This window comes from Urocitellus parryii, chromosome 12, assembly GCF_045843805.1.
Source record: "Urocitellus parryii isolate mUroPar1 chromosome 12, mUroPar1.hap1, whole genome shotgun sequence".
NCBI classification, from domain to species: Eukaryota; Metazoa; Chordata; class Mammalia; order Rodentia; family Sciuridae; genus Urocitellus; species Urocitellus parryii.
Genome location: NC_135542.1, coordinates 10,904,969 through 10,922,143, shown reverse-complemented (window position 1 = coordinate 10,922,143; position 17,175 = coordinate 10,904,969). Strand labels below are relative to the sequence as shown.

The window sequence follows — 17,175 nt, the reverse complement described above, 5'->3', positions numbered from 1 at the left end:
TGAACTCAGGGCCTCATGCATACTTGGCAAGCACTCTACCACTGAGATATACCGTCCTCTAGTTTTATATTTTAAATTTGATCAGGTAAAGTCTAGAGTTAGGATCCATTGTAGGAGAAAAATTTGCTTTTAACATGATAAATTTCAAAAAATTCCTCTGATTTATGAAAATCAGCTGTTTTCAACAATGAGGTCTGTATTAAGAACAGCACTTGGGCTGGGGATGTGGCTCAAGCGGTAGCGTGCTCGCCTGGCATGCGTGCAGCCGGGGTTCGATTCTCAGCACCACATACAAACAAAGATGTTGTGTCCACCGAAAACTAGAAAAATGAATATTAAAATTCTCTCTCTCTCTCTCTAAAAAAAAAAAAAAAAAAAGGAACAGCACTTGAGGCTCTGGGTATGGTCACAAATCTGACAGGGGTGAGACAACAGGGTCCTAGCTGAGCCTGGAAGAATTGGGGGGGGGGCTGCTCAGGAATGGGCCAGAGGGGCATGGGACCAGGAGGACTGGCCACACAGTGTGGAGATTGGCCAACCAAAGCGGTGGCAGGGACTGTGGATATCCTGCTCCTAACATATGAGACTGATTGCATTCCAGGGAAAACCAGCACAGGGTGTCCAGTGACTTGAAGGAGCAAGAAAAATCCAGTAGAGGCCAGAGTAGGGGCTGCGAGGGTGGAACATGGGCATCTTTGCTTATTTTCATGTCTCCCAAAGAAACGGGGCTCCAGAGCAAGGGGCGAAAGAACAAAGATATACTACTGGTTGAGCTCCCCACATCCAAAATGCTGGGGATCAGATGCATTTTGGATTGGGAATATTTGCACATTTTGGTTTGGGAATATTTGCACACTCATGATGTGATAAGTTTAGGGATGGAGCCATTCCCAAACACAACATTCATTTATATTTTATAGCACCTTGTGCACACAACCTGAAGGTAATTTTATATAATATTTTTAATAATGATGTATGTGGAACAAAGTATCAGAATTTTCCACTGTGGCCTCAGGTCAGTTCTCAAAATGTTTTGGGTTTTGGAACATTTCAGATTTCAGACTGGAGGGGCTCAACCTGTCCCTTTTTTGCACCTCTGAGCTGTTATGTTTCAGTTCTCATTTTGGCTTCTCCTCTAGAGAAAGGCAAGGAGGGACCCCTAAAGAGCACACCTGAAGCTGTAATGGGAAGACTCCCTCCTGGAGTCAGAGGAAGCAGGACAGGGGGATGCCCAATGGCTTTTTGGCCCAGGGGCACCCTCACCTTCCCTGAGCACAGAAGGCCCAGAAGCTAATTGGGTGGCAAAAATTCATGGCTTCTAATCTCATCTCCCCACCCCCATTTTCCCATTATGTGACCACCGGGGAGTCAATCCCTTTTAAAGCTGTGCCTCAGCTTCCCCCCACAAATGAGCCTAGTGTTTGGGCTGCGGCCACCCTTGCAGAAGGGTGCAGGGCTTCTGGGGGAGGGCTCACATGCGTGGGGCAGAGCATGGCACCCATGCTGCCCTCCCAGTGAACACTGTTGTCTCCCACTCCGAGCCTTCCACAGCTCACACCTCTTACGTAAGTACATGGGAGTCTTTAGCGCAGAGTGAGAGGCACGCTGAAACATTCTAGCAGCAGTATGAACAGGGAAGGGCAGAATTTAATACTTTTCGCACGGCCCCCCTGCCTGATGTGTTTGAGGGTCATTTTTTTCTGCACTTCACAGACAAACAAGTCAGTCCGAAGTACCATTTTCAATACACCACTAAATCACGCTCCCTTTCTCCAGGATCTATGATGACCTCCTATTGCCACTCAAACAAAAGCCACGTTCCCCTGGTTGTCATCCAAAGAATATATCATCCTGCGATCAGCTTTCATTGCTGGAGCACCTACCAGATGCCTGCCACTTTACACGTATTATCTAATTTAATCTTCACAGATAAGAAATAGTATCTCCCTTAATTTGTAGATGAGGCTCAGAAAGGTTAAGTGACATATCCGAAGCTGCACAACTCCCAGGCTTCACCAAGACTGAACTTGTACTTGCCTAGGTGTAAAGACCAGATTCTCTGCATGGTTGCTTCACTAAACTCTCCCACTACTCTCTGGTGTGTGTGTGGGGGGTCATTCCTTTGAGAAATGTCAGTCCTCAACCTAAAACAATAGCATTAGATCTGATTTTTGGAGCAAACACCACTAACTCTCCAAACAATGCCTGCTGCCTTCCATCTACTCAATAGCACAGGCTTTTGATGTTCATATCTGTTCCATGTGTACATGCCTTGAGTCTTTAACAATGTCCAACACTTCTTTCTGGCCAGGACAGGCCCCTTGCAGTATCCACAGAAGGCCCGGAAGAGAGATCACTATGACTGCTCCCAGTGAGTGAGCAGTCAATCAAAATGTACCATTTGTTCCTGACAAACACCTCACAGATCAGGCAGGAGAGAAATGTCCTACATTCTGGGGAGGAGGTGATTGTGGCCAAGGAAGGTGAAATATCAGAGAGTTAAGTGGCAAAACAGAGGGAAAATCCAGGACCTCAGATTAGTGCACCAGGCATGCAGGCTGTGGCCCACCTCTTGAGCGCCATCCGGGGTTTCTGCTTGATGTTTCTATTTGCTTTCTGGCTTGGTGTGCTAGAGGTCAGCGGCAACTCTCTTCCCTGGTTATTTTTCTGACTTATGCAGGAGCTCCCCACCATGTATCTGCTCCTCTGTGTCCTTCCTAGCATTTACTACTGTGGATCTTAGCAGCTTCTGATTAGCAAGAGCCTTGTTGAACAAACCAGCAATTACACTGATTCTTAAGAATGATCTGGAGCCTGGCCCAGGGGCGCACACTGTAATCCCAGTGGCTTGGGAGGCCAAGGCAGGAAGATCAAGAGTTCAAAGCCAGTCTCAGCAAAAGGGAGGCATTCACCAACTCAGTGAGACCCTGTCTCTTAATAAAATGCAAAATAGGGCTGGGATGTGGCTCAGTGGGTGAGTGCCCCTGGGTTCAATCCCTGGTACCCTCCCCTTAAAAAATAAAAAGAATGATCTGGGGCAGCAGCTTCCAAAATACGCTTTTAGTTTATGTATTTCATGAAGAAAGGCTGCCATGCTGGGTCCATTTGGGAAAAGCCACATTGAAAACCTGTGTTTCCATGAGCAATTTTTAGGGCAGGGTGATGCCCTAAAGTGCATAGGTGTAAAGAAATGGGATCGGCTTACTTTATCCCAGAACTCACAATGACCTGACCAAGCTTGATCCCCCACCCCCATGTGCAGGCATCAACGTGCCAGTCCAGTGAGCCTCTTCCTGGCACAGGAGGGCACGTGATCCAGGAAAACTCCTGAGATAAAACCCATGGGAAAGAAATGGGGCTGAGAAGGACTGAGCACAGGTCAGGCCCTGCAGAGGGCATTCGCCGCAGCAGTGGAGATGTTTACAGTGGCCCTTCCAGGGCAGCCTGCCAAGGAGGCCTTACATGATAGGGATTCACAGAACAGGAAGTGCTGTTCAGCAATCAGGGCCATAAAGAACAGTTTGCGTGAAATTCAGTGGAGCACAGCGGAGTTTCCCAGCTCTGGCACATTGAGAGGGAGGACAAGGTGCCTTGAAAACTCAGAAGTGCCTCTTTCTACTCCTGGGTCAGGATGGCGTGGAGGGGAAGGGAGGGCCAGAGCGTCTCACTGCAAGGCAGCACCATCCGGTCTGTGCAGTGGAATGTGAGGTGTACAGCAACCAGGAGCCCCAGTGATGTGTGGAGTTCAGGAAACAGGCCTCGATGCTTGTGAGGCTATGGGGGTCTGCTCCCTAAGAGAGAAGCAGGGAGGCTTGGAAGGAGGAGCAGGATCTTGCTACTTCCCATGACAGCGATTTTCAGCCTGCAAACCCATTTCCCTCCTCCAGGGGGTATGTCGGCATTAACCTTGGGAAAGATGTCAGAGAACCTGACTTGGACTCCAATAAATACCTCCCTTTCCAGTAGGAAGGAATGACGTCTAGTGTGGCTAACACACCGTTTGCCACTTCTGCATTCCCTGCACCTGGAGGAGCAAAGAAGCATCCTTGGGGAGCTCAGATTTCTAGAAGACTGGCTCCCTCTCCTTCACCAGGGCCTCTGAGACCTGCCATGAGAAGGGCAGCAGTTCTCCTTTCACCATCCAAGAGGTCAAGGCCACGTAATGATCTCAGTGACTTTTAGCAAGACTCTGCTTAAATTTACTTCACAAATGTACTGCTCTTGGCAAGGTTTCAGCAGATTCAGTAACTCTGGGATTCACATCTCAGTGTGTAAACAAGACTCAGCACTCGCTCGCTGGTATATTCAACCTGTAGTCACAAAGAAGAGCCCCGACAGGGAGGTCTTCCCTTCACAGACAAGACCCCTTATTATCCAACCCAGGTCCCTCACGCCTGGCTTTTGAGCTGTCCCTGGGAGTCGTTTCTTATAATTTGATGTTCTGGAATTTCTCAACCAACTGTAGCACAAAGCAGGTTTAATAAAGCCTGCTTCATTCCTCTACTTGATTCTATTTAACTACTATATTTTTTTTTCTGTTTTGAATGATCCCTGTTAGGATGTTAGATCTGTGAAGACAGGGCATTTTCTGATATGACTGCTGTATTCCAGAGTTGAGCCCCATGTCTATGGCTCTTTAAATATTGGTTGAACAAACACAGAGTGAGTGAATGAATGAAATTGTGAGGGAGGAATGATAACGTTAAGTCTCTCGACTAAAAAGCCAGGGTTAAAATAAGCTATGGGGCACTCACAGGGTAATGCCACTAAGGGCCTTTACCTTATGTGGGTGGGTAGGTGGGCAGATAGAGAAACAGGCACATCAAGGAGATCATGTGCTGGAGAGGGGCCTTATTTCAAATGAGTGGAGAGTTTGTCAGAGAGCAGAAAGATGCTGAGGAGGAAAGGGGGACTGTGGAGAGATAAGAAGAAAATCCAGAGGCACTGTAAGAGTCCCTCTGTGGAAGTGCCTTTGGGGGGGGGGGGGGACACAGGTACAGAAGCAGCAAGAGGGCTGCTGGCCTCCCAAGGCCCTGGGCTTGCGTTAGTGGCTTTGGTTTGTCGTCAGAGCCTATTTAGGAATCTGGCCCCCCTCAAATGACACAGAGGGTGGTCAGTAAAAAAATCAAACCCGCAATCCACAGTGATGTCACCTGTTTATACACTTGGGAAGAAGCTGTCTTTTATTCCTTCTTTAGAAAACAAAACCTACACTCATGGCTCCCAGACTTGAGAAGTTTTCTCTGGGCCCTCACCCAAGAATCTCTGGGCTCTGAATTACTATTTAATTTCCCCCCTTTCCACTTTAAAGTAGAAACAGCAATGGTTTTTATTAGGACCTTGTAATGTTTTTTATACGAGGCACCTAAATCTTTACCCATAGATACTGGTCATGGTTGTAAAAGGTTTCATTATTATTTGTAGGTTGATGCTAATTTTCCCTTTTATATTTTCACCAAGAAAACACAGTTAAGGTTTTATTAATATTTATAGCCCTTGTTCTTCTGATCCATGACAAACTGCAAAAAAAGGTAAGACTCTGAGCATGCCTGATCCATAAACTCTCTGTCCCTGTGATTTACTGGAGGTCCCGCTTCCCAGGTGGCGAACTTTCCTGTCTGGTGATTGCCTCAGCTGACCCCGAGGGAGACCTCCATCCATAGGTTATTTCCTGTTGGTGATGTTTACAACATACTTGGAAATTTCTGGAAGTCAAACAGAGAGTTTTGGACAGTGAAAGATGATGCTTTGAACTTCAAAGGAAGTGGTGTCATTAGGAGAGTGGGAGGAGGGGGCGGAGTGGGGACAAGGAGGAGCCCCCGGCCTTCCTGGCTCCGGGTGGTGCCCGGTTGGGGGCGGGGCAGGGAGGTGGCTGCAGTGGTGGCGGCGCCGCTTACCTCGGGGCTGGAGAAGTGCGGGGGCTTGCCGCCCTCTCCCTCGCTGGAGCTGCTCTCGGTCTCCGAGTCGGATCCCGAGCTGCTCTCGGAGTCGCTGGAGGAGCTGCTGCTGCTGCTGCTGCTTCCGCTGCTGCTGCCCTTGCTGGAAGGCACCGAGGCTCTGCAGTTGGTCTGCTGGACCACGGCGCTGCCAGCCCAGCAGGCCCCCAGGGAAGGAAAGGGAAGGAAAGCCAAGTGAGCAAACAGGAAAACGCCAGCAGGCTGCCACCCCGCCGAGGGGACCGGAGGCGCGGTGCAGGGGCCGCCCACAGGACCTGCCCTCCAGGGCAGCGGGAGGGCTGCTCCAGACCAGACCGCGGAATTGCCCCGGAGGGAAATTGTGCCTGCCCCTCGGTGGCTGGGCCCTGGTTGTAAGTGTAGCCACTTCAGAAGGGAAGGTGGCCTAACATCGGAGTTTGCACGTCGCTGCTGTTCTGGGAATGGCTGTCCACATGCACCCCTGAATCCGATCGGCTGCAGGCAAGAAAGTCCAAAAAGCTGGAAATACGGTTTGCAAAGTATGCAAAAAGAACTGCTTTATTTTTCCCCAGAGGAAAGACGGCAAGAATTTGGACTGGAAGCATGGGCACAGTGTTCTGCTCCCAGCTCTCATGGCCTGCTGCTGGAAAGTTCCAGAGATTTTAGAATTAAACATCTTGCTTCACTCTTTTTTTTTCTGCCCTCAGAGTTGGGTACTGCTGTGGGCAGGGGGCTGGCACAGTGTAGAAGAAGGTCCTGCATGGACACACTTGTATCTACCCAGACTTTAAAATTCCACCCCACAGTGGGTCATGGAAACAGCATTTCAAACTTACACTGGGTGCATATCTCCATGATGAAATTTGCTCAAAGTCCTTACCGACTCACAGACAAGAGGTCAAAATCAGTCAACACCTTCCAATGGTAATAAATGAATTGCAAAAACTAAAATGGCACATGTCCACCCAAAGAGCATTCAAATCTAAGAAAATTTCAGTACTTACATAATATTCAACATCTTCCACCTTCTTTTATTAACTGAACTGAAACACACCTGAATGTGTTCTTTCGATGTTAAGCTCTAAACCCAGAAAATGTGGGTTACTTTTTTCATGCTGAGTCAGCAAAAAAATCTGCCTTCTGCTTCCCACTGTGACCACTGCATCCTTAGGGCAGGACGTAGTGAGGCGGGGGCGGAGGGGGGCAGGCAGTTCATGAGGGTTTAAAGCTTCAAGTGCAAAGCAGCCTGGAGAACGGAAAGGGCCCTTCTCACCCATCCCTTAAATCTCTGACAGATGCTCAGCCCAAGGACAGACTCTCATAAATCCTGGGTGTGGGGTTGGGGAGGTGGAGGTGGGCAATCCTCACTGGAGCCTTTTCTTCTCTATATAAACCACCAGACAAGAAATGATCTCGTAGGAAAGCTGATAATAAAAGCAGCTTTTTGAACTGCAGGGTTAGGGGAAAACCTTGGAGATGTTCATTTCTTCCCACTAATGTGAGATCATACCCACTGTCTCCCAAATTCTTGATCAGACCATAGGCTCATGCCCTGCCTGAGCGGCAGGGACTTCTTTACCAGCCTACTGTTTGTGTCTGATATTGCGGGAGGAATCCAGGATCTTGAGGCAGAGGAGGGAAGGGGGTAGTTCGTACTCAAGGGATTGCACCGTTTCTTCCTTTTTTTATATGAATGAAAAAATCTGTCTTCCTGTTGGCGGAGTGAATGGAGATGGCTACTATCAATGGAATTAGACACTAAACAAAACACTGGATTCTGGCCAAACGTGAACATCTGGGATCCTCATTAATGGTTTGTTGGTAGGCCCACAAAACACTGAGAGGAAAACATAAAAATACCAAGAAAAGCAAAATAACACATGGCCCAAAGACTTCCTGGTGAAAAGGATGGTGGGGACAAATATGGAAGGAAGCGATTTGTCTCCCTGCCACACTCTGGGATGACATCTGCTGAAGACCAGGACATTAAGAGGAACAAAGAACGTTTTGGTTGGTTTTTATAAATGATGCTCAATGGCCTTGATCTGTAGGTTCTACCTGTTTGGATTCACACAGCAAGAAAACTTGTGAAGCTCGCTGTGTGTGTGCCTGGGCTTTGTGTGCACCAGAGGTGCCACGTGCAGGGGTTCCTTGTGGCTTCCACCATGGAGCGAATGGGTGTCTAGTGAAAAGCAGCATTGTAATTTCTGGGAGAATATCCATAAAAACAGCTACCACGTTCATGGTTGCTGTCCTTAGTGATCAGACACACCAGCCCGAGGAGACAGATTCTCCCATCTGAGTTAGATTGGCAGAAAAAGCTTTATACTCCTTGTTTTTCTTCCTTAAATTGGGAAACTGACTGAAAATGACAGTTTTACTGGCATAGCTATTATTTGTTTTTAAAACAACGGAATGAGCCAAGAATTCAGATTTTCCCTCATGCTTTGATTCTAAGGGTTGAGAGGCTCACGATGCCTCTGGGATCAGGATTGAATAGAGTCAGTCCCTGATTTATGATGAGTGCTTCACAAAAGATTTTCCAACTTTACTGTGGTGCAAAAGCAATATACATTTGTTCAAAACTGGCTGTAGGATTCTGTATGTGGGAAGAACCCTGCTGGCCAGTCCAGAGATCAGGAGATCCGCCCCTCTATCCCCATGTCCACAAAGGCACCTCTGCTAGCTGGTCTAGCATGGGTCCCCGGGGACAGCTGGTCATCCTGGCCACAGCATCATGCCTGCTGTTGCCCTGAGTGCACGCAGATGCTTGCTCTCTGCTGGGGCAGCTGCGGCAGTGAGGCAGGAGAAGGACGAGGAGGCCAGGATGGTCATCCCTGCAGGTTAGAACTAAAACGAGGCTTTGTGTGTTGAAAATTACAAACTGAAAATGCTAGCCTGCCAACTGGCTGTCACGCTTACAAACCGGAGACACTTCAAAAAAAGGAGCAGGACGTCTCCTGAAATGATGACACAGCCTGGTTGACACGAGGACACCACTTTGAATGATTTTTAGGATACTTCCCGCCAACCTCCTGGACCAAGTGCCTGAACATGGTGCCACTGACTCTGGAGACATTGGAGAATGTCCCCGAGGTCACAGAATAAAAGTCTTTGTGTCACCAAAGCTTAGCACAGTGCTTGTCCTGTGATAGACAGTCACATGTGATTACTGATTGAAAAAACAAAGAGAAAAAAAAAATCTACCACGGAGCTAGTGAGTCTTTAAAAAGGAGTCCTCGCCTTTCAAAAAGGCACCTCTTACACTCTTTCAGTTTGAACACTTTTTTTTTTCCTTTCAGAGAATATATTTTTTAAATTGAACTCTAAATTTCATCTGCTATAATTTAAGCGTGGTTCCATGGAGGACAGTTTGTTTACTTTATGCATTTTTATTTCATGGACTGTTCTCTGCTGGCTTTGTGAGTGGCCAGGGCTGAAGTATACCTTTGAGACGGGTCCAGCTTTTCTTCTCTGCCATGTGCTTGTCATTTTTCTTCCTTTGGCTGCAATAACGCGTTCTTCTCAGAATCTGGCCTGGGCTCGGATTTCTCTTACAGACCATAAAAGAAAAGATCTGGAACCAAAATGACAAATCCTGGGTCTCACAGGGGAGGGTGCGCCCATTTGCCAGACGTACTGTGGGGCCTTTGGATACGTATCCACAAGCTTTTGACTGACAAGTGACTTAGAGAGGCGCTCTCTACCTAATCCAGCATGTGGATGGCTGAGCTGCCCAGCTTAGCACCTGCGTTCCACAGACTCCATTGAAGAGTAAGATTCAGCTCCTTCTCACTGTAAGAACTCAACGAATGCTCGATTTACCAACCATCATCAGCTCCCTGGCCACAGTGCCCCATCTCTACTGATATCAGGTGATCTCAGACCTTGACTGTAGTAAGAGAAGTAAAAATGATAAAAGTTGGCTTGAGGAGGTTCGCTGTGGATAGATTATCTTCCATAAAGCAAAACTGATAGTTGGTTCTGAATCCAAGCCTTTGTCCCAGAGTGGCAGCCTGGGTGGGCTGGAGCGCACAGGGAATTTGGGCTACCGCTGGGTGGATCCTGCCATGCTGGGCGGGGGGACTGTGGCCCAGAGCTAGGGTCCAGGTGAGCCAGGGTGAGCCTGATCAATGACGAGAAGACACAAGTGGGGGCAAACCTGAATGGAGATGGCAGGAAAATTACTTGAGGGCTAACGATAGCATTAATACTATCCAAGATCTGATCAGCATAAAGTTGGACCAACAGTGTTGGCACTTTTCCAAAACCTGATTAGTCTCAATCTGGACCAGTAGTGTTGACCCGGTGGTTATATAAACTCCTAGACAAGCACAACCAAGAGGCAAACTTCTGCTGGGTCCCCTCTCATCCTGCAGGATTTTGTGTCTGTTCTTGGCTCTGCTGCAGCACTGGAGGGCATGGCCACCATTGAGAGCTGCAATATGCTACTCCATGGTAGTGAGGAGAATCAGGTTTTGTAGGCTATGACCCTCAGAGCGGACACGGGCAGGCATTCCCTGTCTTGACTGGCTGCTCACCCTGATACAGGCTTTCTTGACTGGAAAGGCCTGCAACTTACCCAGACCCCATCTGCCATCAGATGCAGAGAAACTTTGCTTCAGTTCTATATGCATGTGCTGCATGTTCTGCTGTCACTCCAGGACCAGTTTCTCCATAAACGTGGCTTTTGAAGCTCTTCACGGTCTGGTTTCAATCAGCTCTCCAGCTTCACCTCTATGGGTCCATCCTGACTCTTGGTCATAATATATTTTCCATGATATTGACAGCTTACCTCTTTTAGAACTGGGGGCTTCATACATGCTATTTTTTTGTGTTAGAAAGTCCTTTCTCCCTTTCTTCTTTTGGCTGTTGTTACCTCCTACATGCTCTCCAGGAACAAAGTGCAATGATAATATATTCTTTTTTTTTAAATGGGAGATCTTTCCATATTCTTTTTTTTAATCTTTATTTTATTTTTTTTTTATGTGGTGCTGAGGATTGAACCCAGTGCCTCATGCATGCCAGGCGAGTGCGCTACCACTTGAGCCACATCCTGAGCCCATGATAATACATTCTGTTAAATGTTTTCAAATACCCATTTTTTCCCTTTGAGTTCCTCTAGCACATTTCTCATTTTGTTAGGATAGCCCAGAAGGAGAGGAATCATCTGATCTGTCCATGCAATGTATCTCCAGCTAGTAGAGAGTTTGGTTTAAATAGATTCTCAATAAATGTTGATTGAAATAACAGGACTCTTAAGATAGCATGTAAATCAATAGATTTCGGTATATATACTATGAAGGGGCCCCAAAGAATTCATATATACACACATGTATTTTTTTTTTCTGTTGTTGTAGGTATGTATAGGATTTCATAAAACAGCAGCTAACTTTAGAAAGCTCCCACCTATACAACAGGTTGAGAATGGAACACCTGCTGGGGCCAGGCAAGTTACAGAAATGAATGAGGGGTCCAGATATCAAAAATATAAATGGTTAACATTTGATGATGATAAATGACAGTGGATCTTTAGCTGCCCAGTGGGGACACTGCTGAACTGGAGGGTCCTTTTGTGTCTAACACTTCTCCTCCATGCCTGTATCAGTTTGCCATGTGAGAATGAGCTCAATTTTATAAACTATTTTGATTTTCCAGATAAGGTCCCAAATTACAATGTATGCTCATCAGCTTTCTGTCACTGTGACAAAAAACCAGAGATAATCAACTTAAGGGGTAAAGGACTTATTTTGGCTCATGGTTTCAGCCTGTGGTCAGTTGTCCTTGCTGTGGCAGAGGACATGGTCGTCAGAGCATGGGACAGAAGAGGTGTGCTCACCTTGTGGTCCTATGTTTTCCTGGGGGATTTATGTCATTTAGAAATATGTAATGTCCTGCTCAGTCCCCGGCAATTTTCTCTGCTCCTAAATTGACTTTATCTGATACTAATTTGGTCATTCCTTTCTTTCCTTTTTTTTTTTTTACTTTGATATTTCTTTTAAATTTTTTAAAAATTTAACTGATACATAGAACTTGTACATATTGATGGGGTACCATGTGATGTTTCTATATATGTATCTGTTGTGTAATGTTCCAATCAGGGTGAACATACCTGTATCCTCAAACAATTATCATTTCCTTACGGTGAAAACATTTAAAATTCTTCCCGATGGCTTTAATAAAACATTGAGTACATGTCTTCATCCATGGTCATCCTATGGCATAACAGCACACCAGAACTTTTACCTTTTACCTCTAATTTGTTACCCATTGTTCAACCTTTCCCCATTCTCTTTCCTGCTATGCCCCCAGCTTCTGGTAATCATTAGACTATGAACTTCTATGAGATTAACTTTCTTATATTCCATGGTTGAGATTGTGCACTGTCTTTCTGTACCTGGCTTATTTCACTTACTACAATAACTCCCAGTTACATCATGCTTTCTTCTGACTAATGTTTTTATTGTATTTCTTTTCTGTCCATTTGCTTTCAACCTACCTGGATTGTTATATATGAATTGATCATATAGGCAAAATATAGTTGGATCACATGTTCTTCATCTCCTTTGCCAAAATATCTTTTAATTAACAAATTTAGGCCTTTTACATTTAATGTAACTACTGATATATTCAGAATGTAAGTATGACATTTAATTAATTAATTTTGAGACTTGGGGCTCACCATCTTCCCCAGGCTGGCCTTGAACCTGTGATCTACCTGTCTCAGTCTCCCAAATAGCTGGGATTACGGGTGTGTGCCACAACACCAGGTTGACAGTTTATTTTTTGCTTATCTCTTTAATCCTCCTCTTTTGTTTTTTTCTTCCTTCCTGTTGCTTGAACATATTTTAGAATTCTATTTTGAGTCTACTTACAGTGTTTTTGAATTTATCTCTCTGAATAGATTTTTAGCTTTTCTTCAGATATTATATGTATAATTTATCACAATATAGTGGGGTTTCCATTCTACTAATTTGGGTGGAGTACAGAAAACTTACTTCCCTAATCATCTTAAGTATTTCTTCCACATCTAGAACCCAGGACCTCACACATGGTGGGCCGCTGCTCTAGCCCAGAGCTACAACCTCAGCCCCACGGCTTTGTATTGGCTTTTATTTTCAGAAGTTTGACTGCGATAAATCTTGGCATGGATCTCTCCAGATGTATCTTGTTTGGGGTTCATCTAGCTTTTTGTGAATCTAGACCTTCATGTGTTTGAAAACTTCTGCAAGTTTTTCACTCAGGGTCCCACTGGAAACTTTCTGAATGATTTTTTGCAGCCCCATGCTCTTTCTCCTCTTCTTCTGAGACTCGGATCACACAGACATCAGGTCTCGTCATCCTGCAGGTCCCTGAGGCTCTGTCCTCTCCCCTTCCTCCCTCCCCTGTCTGTTTTTTCTCTGAGGTTCATTTGGGCCACGGGCTATTGAGTCTTAACTCTGTCTTCTCATTCTGCTGTTAAACTCATCCACTGAAGCTTTAAAATTTCAGTGACTGGATTTTTTAGTTCTAAAATGGCTCTTCTTGATACCATCTACTGCTTCACTGAGACTGTTTTTCCTTTGTTTTATGCGCATTCTTGATGGCTTACTGGAGCATTCCGCGGTGACTGCTTCAAACTCCACATCAGATAATTCTAACATCTGTGTCTTTCCAGTGTTGGCATCATCGACAGCTGTCCTTTCTCATTCAAATTGAGATTTTCCAGGTTCTTGGTAGGATGAGTGACTTCTGTTGTATTTAGAACATTTTGGGGATTACAAGACTTTGGACTTAAAAAACCGAGACTGTTGCCTGTTTTATTAGGCCCCCACTGGTACCATGCCGGCAGCAGGTGGTAGTGGTGGGGTGTCTCCTCACAACTGTGCAGAGGTGGGAGTCTGGACCCCACTTGGCCTTTGCTGATGGGCTGGGGCCTCTCCATTTTTCTGTGGTGTTTTTCTGGCATGGAGTATAATTACTTAAAGTTCTTTTTTAATTTTCCTGCGAAGATAACTGATTTCCCAGTCCTTGGGCTAGAGAAAGCTGGATTTGGTTGCCAGATCTCTGGCTTACCTCGCATCTACTTGAAGCTCTTTGAGGCGAACAGAAAAACCTAGAAACTCGCCACACGTTTTTCCTCCGGCCTAAAGTCCCGAACTGCCTGTCTCCTCCCCACTTTTCTGTACTCTCGTGCTTGTTTGACACGTAATGGCCACAGATTGTAGCTGTCCTCAGTAAGGGGAACAGAGAGGAGCACATCTCCAATTCGTTCCAGAACAGGAACCACCCACTTGGCACTTAGCAAGGGGAAAGAAATCTGCCAATCATTCCAGCCTCCAGCTCTGGTGGACTCTATCACAACGGATGAGGGAAACCACAACCCAAGCCTCTGCCATCGTGCCTGTTTTATCACAGGGTCAAAGTCAGCGTTCATGCATTCATTTAAAAACTTCTTACGATAGGAAGCAAGCTCAGATTTTAAAAGGGTGCGTATCAAGGCTGAGAAGGACACGCCACTAAGGATGCATGTAGCTTGATGAGCAAAACCACTCAGAGGAAATGAGGTTGCACGACGATTAAGGACGGAAAAGTGGATGCGTTAAATGTTATGTTCAGAGTGAAAAATTATCTCAGCATGCTTGTGAGGAAATGAGCTTTCCCGGATGTCAGCTAGCTGCAAACAGAGGAATCTGTCGGGAATTCCCAAGTCTTTTTTTTTTTTTTTTTTTTTTTTTTTAAAGAGAGAGTGAGAGAGGAGAGAGAGAGAGAGAGAGAGAATTTTTTTTAACACTTATTTTTTAGTTCTCCGCGGACACAACATCTTTGTTGGTATGTGGTGCTGAGGATCGAACCCGGGTCGCACGCATGCCAGGCGAGCGCGCTACCGCTGAGCCACATCTCCAGCCCATGGGAATTCCCAAGTCTTGAGGACGCTTGTTCCCTGGGAGAGGATAGGACTTTGCTGACTCTGGGTTTTGCTTGGGATTGGGTCAGAGCCCCCCACAGGCACCTGTGCTGGTACACCTGTCTTTGCCTCAGCTGTGTTTCTATGTCCTTTGCTAAATAAGTTGACCTGATCTGAACGCACAGGGTATGTGTGAGTGGGGTCTTTCCTTGTCAGTCTGTTGGCTGCAAAGCAGAATGATTGCAATTATGTAAAAATATATGCATGAAGAAAAAAAAAAAGACACTGGAATGCTATACCCTCATGTGTCGACTGTGAATTTTTTTAATATATCTTTATTTTTTATTTTTATGTGGTGTTGAGGATAGAACCCAGTGCCCCGCGCATGCCAGGCAAGCGTGCTACCGCTTGAGCCACATCCCCAGCCCAACTGTGGATATTTTGGATGATGGAATTATGAGAATTAAATAGTTTTTAGACTTCTGTGTTTTTGTTGCTTTCACTAATAGGGTATATGGTCCCCTCTCCAAGTCCACTTGATTCTGGAAGCTGACTCTACCACTGTCTTATCAAATTTAGCTTGCTAGTATTTTCTTAAGGAGTTTGGGATGGTCTTGATATATACTTACATATTTTACTTTTTGGAGAGGTTTGGTTTTTTTGTTTTTTTGGTACCAGAGATTGAACTCTAGGGCACTTAACCACTGAGCCACATCCCCATCCCTTTTCTATATTTTCTTTAGAAATAGAGTGTCTCACTGACTTTCTTAGGTCCTTGCTAAGTTGCTGAGGCTGACTTTGAACTCATGATCCTCCTGCCTTAGCCTCCCAAGCTGCTGGGATTACAGGTATGTGTCACCGGCAGACAGGGCTTTTTGACAGGTTTTGTATCATGGTGCTTTGAGCTTAAAAGAACACACTGGATAGTGTTTTACCTTTTCATGGTGTTCTGGAAAAGTTTGGTATAAGAATTGACTATTTATAGAAAACTTAAAAGAACTTATCACCAGTAAAACCTAATCCTAGAGCCTTTTAGGATGGCAACTCTTTTTACAATTTATTCATTGGTATTTGTCCATTTTCCAGATTGTTTTGTAATACTTGTACAAACTTCTTGAGTTGAAGACTTGTTTCAGCTACTGTTGTAACTAACACAAGCACTGGGGCTATCATTTTGCCTCTGAATATAGCGATGCCTGCAGATCATCATCCTTATTAGGCTGAGTTTTTATTTCCTTTATTTTCTCACCAGGTGGTGGTGGTAATTTTCAAACCCTTCTCTGTTCAAATAGGGATTTAGATTGCCTTTCACTAGAAGATGACATTACAGTGAGGTTCAAAAATAAACAGAAAGGGATATGGCTTAGCATCTGTGAAAGTTTCAGAAGTCAGTGGCTCCATCCTGTAGGGGGCCTCGGCGCTCCTAGAAGGTGTCACGGGAAAGGCCAGGGGGCCAGGCAGGTGGTGCAGTAATACGGGAGGTCCAACAGGTTGGACCCAAGTGAGGTCTCTTTTCCCTGCGGATGCCATCACAGTATCTGGAATTCTTTCTGTTACAAACTGGAGTCCAGAGGTCCTCCTGCTCAGCCCACTGGACCATTTATGTTGTCCTATCAGGGAATGAGGAGTTCATGTCCAAATTACAATAAGCCCTTGGGGATGTGGCCCAACCGAGGAGAAAGTTGTCTCACAAATTAAGGAAAAATGCAAGACTGTTCATGCATTGGCTCCCCACACATCTCTGGGCTTTTTGATCCTTTTTCTGTTTCTAATATAGTATTAATAATCAAGGACTATCAGAGAACAGTCTTCATCTCAGAACCAAAATCTCTGAATGGGCTGGAGCCCTCTGGTCCTGCCTTCAGATGGATGTCTTGGGGGGCGGGGGTTCGTCGTAGAGGAAGCTCCACGGCTTGTTGGTGTCACAGACATGACGTAAGCTGGGAGAGGTGATGGGCGAGGGCCGTGGAGGATGCTGGGCCTCTATCCCCCTGCAGTCTGCCATTCAGAAAGCCCTCAGTTGGTTTGGCCAGGTCACCTCTGCCCAGCACAGCCAGGAAAGGCCAACCTGTGGCTGTGTTCCCCTCTTGTCCCGGGCACCTTCTGAGCATCCATCTTTTGGTGACACAAAGTGCCTCCCTTAGTGGGTGGTGCCATGGATGACACTGAGATGAAAAGCCCCCCAGAGTGGGAAACCCAATAGCCTTCTCCTGGTAGTGGGGACAGGAGCTGTGGAGCCATCTGGGCCCATTTGTCAGAAATCCGGAGAGTTCTGCGAGGACAGCACCTCCCCTGGCCGAGGGAGCTGAGAACACAGATGGAGGTGACGCCACTGGGTTGGAGTGTGGGGAGCCAGGGTGCTGGCATGGAGGG

General features: G+C 46.0%; 1 protein-coding gene across 1 annotated transcript in view; it reads right to left on the bottom strand.

Annotated features, from left to right (window-relative positions):
* Aff3 (ALF transcription elongation factor 3) overlaps window positions 1-17,175 on the bottom strand; it is a 407,982-nt gene that overhangs the window by 38,850 nt on the left and 351,957 nt on the right. The window contains exon 12 of the mRNA XM_077792041.1: window positions 5,898-6,084. Within this exon, the coding sequence (XP_077648167.1) occupies window positions 5,898-6,084 (187 nt within the window). The remainder of the gene's footprint in view (window positions 1-5,897; window positions 6,085-17,175) is intronic.